The 9,021-nt window shown below is 41.6% G+C and overlaps 1 protein-coding gene across 1 annotated transcript; it reads right to left on the bottom strand.

The window, feature by feature from the left end:
- Positions 1 to 1,685: 1,685 nt before the first annotated feature.
- Positions 1,686 to 6,798, bottom strand: mat2ab (methionine adenosyltransferase 2Ab). The gene is made up of 9 exons (XM_069721537.1): positions 6,569 to 6,798; positions 5,743 to 5,820; positions 5,502 to 5,624; positions 5,300 to 5,412; positions 5,040 to 5,183; positions 4,626 to 4,844; positions 4,359 to 4,541; positions 4,104 to 4,237; positions 1,686 to 3,510 (listed from the first exon to the last, which is right to left on the bottom strand). The coding sequence occupies exons 1-9, from the start codon at positions 6,660 to 6,662 to the stop codon at positions 3,408 to 3,410; spliced, it is 1,191 nt and encodes a 396-aa protein (XP_069577638.1). The 5' UTR covers positions 6,663 to 6,798; the 3' UTR covers positions 1,686 to 3,407.
- Between the last annotated feature and the right edge of the window lie 2,223 nt (positions 6,799 to 9,021).

The following is a 9,021-nucleotide window of genomic DNA, read 5'->3' as shown; positions in this document are numbered from 1 at the left end:
AAAAGACATGGAAAAACTCCTTCAAATAGTCATACCAAAATATCCTGTGACCATAAGACACGTCTTTCTTTTTTTTTTTACTTTCAACTTCAAAATTCAGTTTCTCAAAGACCAGTCCAGGGGCTCGAACAGCAGTTGGGTGTGCAGCATTATCTTCTGGTCTACTGGTTATCTGCTCGGCCCTCCACAAACACCATGCCTCGTTGCCTTGTGCGAAAACTAGCTCAATTCTTCAGTCGAGATGGGACGTCAACAAGTTGAAAAACCACGGATCCCATCCTCGGGAGCAAACTCAAGCTTCACGATATAAATACCGCAAAACTACCAGCACTGACCTTCTTCACAAACTGAGGCAAATGTCTGCGCAGTTAAGACTCTTATTATATCGGTCACGCTTGAACTATTCTGAACTTTTATTAAGCACTGGCAGCTGTCAGGGGAAAGTATGTAGGGGGTGACTCGGGGGTTGGGCCAGGGCCAGGGCCAGCATGCTTGTCATACCTACAACCCTAAAACCTCCTTCCTACTGTGTCCCTCAAGCACATGAACACTGTACTTCAGTACAGTATTTGAGTTCATTAAGGTTGTGCTTGTCTTTATGTACAGTTGATTAGTTTAATCTACAGTAATAACTCTTTATTATATAAGATTATGTTTGTATCGTTTCTGTTCTACAAGAAAAACAATGCATTTTCCAATGAAGTCGGTTTTGAAAGTTCATCTAAAAATGTAGGACATTTTCCTAAACCCACAAAGGAACATGTCATCCTGAGAAAAACTCAAAATGTTAAATCGTCAGACGAGGAAAGAAAAAAAAAAAAAAAAAAGTTCTGATCCACAAATGTTTTCAGATTTATTTTAATCTTTGGTAAGATATTTGATCAATCGAACATTTATTGAAATGAAACCATGCGAGTAGTTCAGAGGGGGGAATTATTTTGTTGGAGCCGTTAACTCGGGCGTCTGAAATGTGACCCCGATTCTTGACGTCATCAATTTAGTCGAGTGGAGGTATAAAATAGCGTTAAACGAACGCTGTACTTCAGTAGTGTTTGAGTTAATTAAATAGGCGTTACAAACGGCTGTTCTAATGCGGACAAACACCAGGATGTAACAATTTACTCGTTCCAAGTAATTGATGGAAACTGAACTTGGCACTTAGTGATGCTTAAAATATTTTTTTCAAACAACAATTTTGCTTGCATACCAGAGAACCAGTTCTGTTAACACAGCTGTCACGCAACACGTCAATCATTACACAAAACGCACACATATGCCAACTCTCTACTGCGCTTAACGCGGAAGAGATAGGTGCCTTAAAAACAAATGTTTTTTTTAAAGGAAACGGTCACTTCAGCAGACTTTCTTTTTTTTTTTTTTACTCGATTTGGGTGAAATGCAGGTGCTGCAGTGTATTCAACAATCCCCGTGCTTTTCTACTGCAACATGTCAAAATGTCTTCAACAGAAACGGCTTACTGCCAATTACCTTACATTAGAAGCGATATCGGATAAGGCAATCACCAAAGGAAGGAGATTTCATGCTTGCAGAAAGATTTGTCAGAGACTCGAAGTATTTATTAAAAAAAAAAACCTCATTGGTGACAAACTTCTTGAATCAAGCAAACACGGATGACATTTTGCGGCGTGTACGATGAACATACAAAATTCACGAGACAACGGACATTTGATAGGGAGTAGTTATTTATTACAGAGCAGAAGGAAACTACCCAGTCAAGGACATGAAGCATTTTACAGTATGAGCTACTTGCTCCTCTTGGAAGTTGGACGCATGGTGGGGGGAGGGTGGGGTGGGGGAGGGGGAGAAAAAGCAAACGGGGAGTAGAGGAAATAGAAAAGGCACTCTTACACTTACTGTAACCAACGGGATGATGTCCGAGTGGTAAAAGGGAACAAAACCAAAACTTGAAACTCTATCCCACAGATGGGATGGCTATGTAAACACGGCTGGTTTCTCTGTACCACACCAGCCAAATGCGGCCATCGCATTCATGAGGATAGGCAAGAGCCAACGAACTGCACCAGACGTTTTAAATGGGATTTCGAAACTAACCCCCCCTAAAAAAATAAGATCTGCAGTCCAAAAATAATAATAATAAAAATAAAAAAAAAAGGTCGTGAAATAGTCGTTAACAGTAGCCAGTGACACTTTCTTGTTGAGGTGGACCAAAGCTTTTCTGTACAACACTCTGGAGCCTCAAGCCAAACACTGAAATGATCAAGTCAAAAAGGAATTCGAGATTCAACAACCAGTCTGTTTAAAGCTGCCTTCTGAAACCTCAGCTTCTCTGTATCCACGCCGAGTTTCAGAGAACAAATAAATAGTGTTTAGGTTTAAACCCTAGCCAAAAAGACTCTGTGGCAAAGAACACTCCCCCTTTAAGGATAAAGATGAGAATCAGGTTTCTCTGTAGCTACACCTGCCATCAATAAGCCTCGAGGGTAAAAGGGTCTTTAGTCACTTCAAACCATAAAAAAAAAGAAGCAAGCAATACCACATTTAAAAAAGGACTCATTTAAAAAATGTAATTTCAATGCATAAACAATCGAATTCTTCCAACCCCATCAAGTATAACCAACACCTCTGCAGACCATGCAGTGACATAGCAGCTTCTGACTTTTCTGTATTACGTCAGAAAACGGCAAAGGTCTGTAGTGGCATCTGAGGCCTTATGCTCTTTTGAGAGCTTGAATAAGTAGGATTTGGCTTGCCCCTTAGCCTGCAATGCATAGCATTTTTTTTTAGTGAAAACAGCAACAACCCTTAAATTTTAATTGTGCCATTCTAACATCCTCCACAAAGACAGGGGAATAAAGCTAACAAACAAAAAAAAAAAAATGGAGAATAAAAGAGCACTAGGTCAAGGAATAATTGTACCAGACTGACAAAAGGAGGAATGTTTAGAAAAAAGCTAAAACCTTTTAGGGGACTGTCAGATCGGAGAACCCTCCATCTACCAAATGCAGACTCATTTTATCAGTAGCACCAGTAAATTAAGAGGGGTATCGCATATAGCCTAATATGCTACCGCCAAAACATCAAATAGAAGACTGATGACGTTGACAAGAGCGGAACGAATAGCTACTCAGCATCTACCACCACAAGAAGCAGGGGAACCTCAAGATGAGGGGAAAAACATGGAAGTGCTATGGTGCATGGGTTCATGGAACCCACCCAGTTCTTTAAAACATCAAGTTTCTGAGGCATGCCTCCTAGGACCCAGCACGATACTGCAACTAGCAGAAAACAGCAACAAGACGAAGGAGGAGTGAGGAAGGGAGTCATGTACCATTATTATGAGAGAGGTAATGGCATTTCACCCCCAGAACCTTGGAGGCTTCTCTGTAGTATACACCAACAAGCCTGGGGGGAAAAGCTTAACAGGTTTAGTATTTGAGTTTTTTGGGCACCTCCCATGGGAAGGAGTCTCGGCCAAAGTGGCCATAGGCTGCGGTCCTCTGATACAAGGGTTTCTTCAGATCCAGCTCCCTGGAATACATAATCAACATGTTTAGCAGCAGTCACACCGAGCGACCACAGATGCACACAGTCACACTCACGCAAGCGTAATGCTCGTATTAAGACGATGGGGAGTGCCGAGAGCCACCAACAAAACAAAATTAAATAAAAACTTTTTGACTAGCTGGTGAAGAGGGAAAGGTTAAGCTTTGAAACTTACCCTGCCAAGCACACAGGACACTGCAGCTTACAGATGGAAACCACACTGATCCAATTTATAAAACACACCCATGTAACGGTGTTATATGGCTTCCTTACACCACTAATCGAACACGTCTGCCCCAATAAGAGACTTTTGCCTCCAGATGACTGTATACATAACTTACTATGCCACGTAACTGAGCAGAAAGAGATAAACTCATAGCTTTTGGTAACGGAACTCAAACAAGTTGCCAGACGTGGCTAAAGGAACTGACTCTGGTACTTTCATAGTTGATTGGTTAAATTAACCAAATCCCACACGGGGCAACTGCATAAAGACAAAACTAAGGCACTGGAAACACGAAGGAGCCAGGAGCTGCTGTTTCATTGAAAAGCAGATGCCTTCAGAGGTTATACATTACCTGACTATGACTCCAGGACGGAGATCAAAGTTCTTCTTCACAATGTCAAGCAGTTCCCTCTCACTCTTGTGGGAGGTCCCATAGTGGAAGATAGAAATGGAGAGGGGATGGGCAACTCCAATGGCATAGGACACCTAATACAGCACATATTGACGCATTATATCAAGCATTTACACACAGAAAACTTCAGGTAGGAACGTCTTGCGGCCCCTCTCTCTAAAATGACGACTGGTGGACCATGACACCAGCACTCACCTGAACCAACACCCTCCTGCAGAGCTCTGCCTTCACCAGAGACTTGGCCACCCAGCGGGCAGCATACGCAGCAGAGCGGTCCACCTTTGTGTAATCCTTTCCAGAGAAGGCTCCACCGCCGTGGGCTCCCCAGCCTCCATAGGTGTCCACAATGATTTTACGTCCAGTGAGTCCAGCATCTCCCTGTAACAGAGGAACAGAGGTTACACCTTGGTAAATATCTTGCGTGCTAATCAGCTCCTGAGAGCCACGCCCTCCGACATTTACCTGTGGGCCTCCAATGACAAACCGCCCACTGGGCTGCAGGTGGTAGATGGTGTCATCATCCAAGTAAATGCAGGGAACAACGGTCTTGATGACTTTCTCCTTCAGAGCATCTCGCATCTCCTCCAGGCAAATATCCTCATCATGCTGAACAGAGATGACAATTGTGTGCACGCGCACAGGCAGCATGGCACCGCGGTCCTGGCGGTACTGCACAGTAACCTGCAAGGAAGGTGAAAACATAAATAAGTTACAATATCGCCACCAAAAAGGAGAATTTAAAGCAGTTAATAATTTCAACTTCGGGGTGGTGACCCAATGGCCGAGTGGTTCGACTGATCTTATCCCCACATTTCTGTGCCTCGCTCTTTCTATACTGCAAACATTTAATGAAGTCAAAAACAATCAGAGCTCTACCTGAGTCTTTGAGTCTGGCCGGAGCCATGGAAGGGTGCCATTGCGTCGCAGTTCAGCCAACTTGGCATTCAGCTTGTGGGCAAGGACAATTGTCAGAGGCATGCACTCCTCTGTCTCATCGGTGGCATATCCAAACATCAAACCCTGCAGAGCAAGAGACATTTACTCATTAATTAAAATGCATTTAAGGGCAATAAATAGCAATAATTTACATTTCAGCACACCCATATCACACCAAAACATTTATGGCCATTACTCACCTGGTCCCCAGCTCCAATGTCCTCCTCATTGCGGTCAATGTGAACACCCTGAGCGATGTCAGGAGACTGCTGCTCCAAGGCCACAAGAACATTGCAGGTCTTATAGTCAAAACCTGCAACAGAAAGCAGCAGATCAAGACCAAGAAATTCCACCAACAATTCAATGAAAAGGATAAACTACAAATTAAACTACAAGTTATACCTTTGGAGGAGTCATCGTATCCAATTTGGCGGATGGTGTCACGAACAACTTTTTGGTAGTCCACGGTGGCATGTGATGTCACCTCACCAGCCAACAGGATCATCCCGGTCTTGGCAACAGTCTCTGCATGACCCAAGAATGATGCAACATTACAAACACAGGTAAAAGATGGTTTTCCTGTGTCAATATGAACATCTGACAGGAGCCAACATGGACAAGAAGAAACCCAATCTTTCCTTACCACATGCAACTTTGGCATCAGGATCCTGCTTGAGATGGGCATCCAGGACTGCATCACTGATCTGATCACAGATCTTATCTAAGAAAAACAAAAAAAAACAACAACAATAAAATCAACGTGACTAAACAAAACAAAACTGCAGCAACCCCCCCCCCCCCCCCCCATCACTGGGTCTGAACGTAAACGAGGGCACGTGTGCGCCACCGGCTCGGTTCGTGCTGAAGTGGGAGTGGCTCGGAGTTTCAACAGTCGCCATTTCATCTCGTGCACATGTGGTGGAGAGCGCGCGCAACAAGACGGGGACGGAAGACAAGCATTATATACTAAATATCCTAAACACAATACATCTGCCAGGGCAAATAAATAAATAAATAAATAGCGTTAGCAGTCACAGTGCCTCGCGTGCTTTCCAAATAGACCCAGTTAGTTCCAGAAAAACGTGAAGCAGTTAACAAGTGATGATGTGGTAATTAAAAACAGTATTGATGCATCGTTTCCAGGGAGTGTCGGAGACAAACACTGGAGTGTGTGTTTGCTGTCGGGAGGACCAGGACAGGCAGAGCATCACCAAAGATTAGCAAGCTAACGTTAGCTAGTGGCGCGTGCTCTTGAAACCGGCCCAGCTACACTCGCGCAGCAGAAAAAGGCCCCAAACATTCAAACCTAAATTATGTCTATTTCTAAACCGCCTTTTACTTAACTCATCTGAAATGTTAACTTCATAGTCAGCGGGACAAAACCGTTGCCGTGAAAATAAGATTTACAGACGCAACTCGCTCCACGAGATAAACACCGACGAAAGGCCGACCGGCGTGTCGGTTCTTACCGGGGTGTCCTTCTCCAACAGACTCCGAGGTGAACAAGAAGCAGTCCTCGTCAATGAGGGAGTTATGAAAACCGTTCATCTGTCCGTTCATCATCGTTGACAGCTGTTGGTACAATTTTATTTAATTTTTTTTTAATGTGTAGCAGCAGTGGTATCAGGCTGGCAGTATTTCTTAGTACTGGCAATGCCTCAGCGTTTTCAGAGAACGTCCCACTCCGTACACTGAGCCTCATTGCGCAGAGCGTTACCATTTATCCTATAAAGTCGCACTGACGTCACGAGGAGGCGGACCATACCATTGAGCTTATCCAGGGGTCGCCCCGTACTGTAACCAAAGAGTGAACGAATCGCGCTCACAAAATGTTACAGCGACACGGGAACTTGCGCACCAATTACTTCAGAAGTTTCCTCATCACACCTAAAGAATGTGTTTTTTTTTTTTTTTTGCCGTAGTGGAGATGTGATGAGAATGATGACGTAAGAAATCAGTCGAGGTATTCGCACCTTGTGTTGATTTTCGATTTAATATTAAGTGCGCAGGTTAGAAACCCGACCTGCAGATTTTAAATGAGTAACTTCTACTCTATCTTCCACACGTACACAAACTGGTGGTCGAAGAATTCATGTCCTTTACTTAATTAAAAGTACGAACACCACTTGTCCTGCATTAAAAACCTTTGTTAAGAATGTAGCTAAGTATCATCAGAAAAAAATGTGCTGAAAGTATCAAAAGTAAAAGTAAACAGTATGCAGTAAGTAATCTCTGTCTGTCTTTTACCATTGTATTTGATGTTTTTTTAATTAATATTATATTAATGTTACATTAATGTGCCTTTTGGTGCTAAAGTTAATTAAGGTTGTGCTTATCTTTATGCACAGTTGATTAGTTTAATGTACAGTGATAACTCTTATTCTATAAGATTGTGTTTGTATCATTTCTGTTCAACAAGAAAAACAATACATTTTCCAATGAATCCAAGTTGGTTTTGAAATAGTTTATCTAAAAATGTAGGACCCACAAAGGAACAGCTAATCCTTCAGTATATGAGAAAAATTCAAATTTCAATTCACCAAATTTGGAGATGAATGGTTTTTACTGGACAGAAAGGACATGAAAAACTGTAATCTTAAAATGAATTAACTAAAGCTGTAAGACAAATGTAGTGCAGTACAAAGTACATTATTTGCCTCTGAGATTTAGTGGAGTAGAAGTATAAAGCTGCATGAAATGGAAATACTCAAAAGCAAATAGCCTACCTCAACTTTTGATACATTCCACCTCTGCCCACACATATCCTTCTTGTATTTCTATATTCTTGATCAGTGCAGCACTCTTACTCTTCAAGCACAAATACCCCCGACACGTATGTAAATCTAACCTCTTTACAACCTCAAAATGAACATCAACCCCAAAATCTTAATAGCTTTTTTAAGAAGTAAGGAATGGCCAAGACTCCCTGATAGTCAGATAATAAGAGTCCAGAGAGACAATAGATGAAGGCGTAAAAGGTATAATTTTGTTTTGCTTACATCCATGACATCTAATTGCTATTTTTTTATTATGTAAAACTCGTTGTGTGGTGTGTTTTATAATAGGCTGAGTGGACCAGACAAGAAATAAGTATTTCCTAGAAACCATCATGAAAGTTTGATACAAACCAATAACGATATAATTAATCTGATAAATTGCATTTATACTTGCTATCAGGAGAACATCAGAACATGTGCTTCCTTTGTGACACAGACAGATTAGCCTGGAAATACATTTAGAAACAAAGTGAAAACTGGATAGTGGAGAGAAAAGCACATGCTGGAGATGTCATATCGAATAATAATTTGATTATATACTCAAAAAGCTCCTATCTCCCTCTTATGCTTCAAGCCCCATTGCATAATATAATCAAAAGCTATGACTGTGAAGATGTTGTGCCTTTATAGGCTACAGATGGTTTTAATTAATGTCTCAAAAAAGGGCCCTGTTATTTATTTGAGGAGATCAATGGTCTGAAACTAAGAAAAGTATTTCTGAGAGTATTTCTACTTTTAGTTTAGGAACATTGGATTACAGATCTTTGCGTTTTACCCAGAGAGAATGGATTTATCCAGGTTCAGATGCACATGTAGAAGCTGGGGAAAAGCTACAAAGTTTGTGATGCAAAGAACCGGTTCATCAAAACAGCTTGTGTACATTTTTACAGTTGCTATTTTGAATGTTGTGACATTCTGCACATACTAATAATTTCAGTTTGAATATATGCTTGCCATTTTGAAATAGCATTCATAAAGGAGTAGACCACACAAACACAACCGCTTTTCAATCAGAGTCCAGTGTTACACAGAGACCTGATGTTCTACCTGACTTGCTCTGAAGATAGGTAACAAGGTTACCTCACTCTGTAAATCAACAGTCATTGTGAAGATTAGCTAACTTTACCAGCAGCTGTTGATCATAC

The sequence above is a fragment of the Brachyistius frenatus genome, unplaced genomic scaffold, assembly GCF_029030835.1.
Source record: "Brachyistius frenatus isolate BFR_SWC_R1_liver_20210118 unplaced genomic scaffold, ASM2903083v1 Contig_267, whole genome shotgun sequence".
Taxonomy (NCBI): domain Eukaryota; kingdom Metazoa; phylum Chordata; class Actinopteri; family Embiotocidae; genus Brachyistius; species Brachyistius frenatus.
The sequence above is the reverse complement of the archived record's forward strand: the minus strand, read 5'-3'. Positions and strand labels throughout refer to the sequence as shown.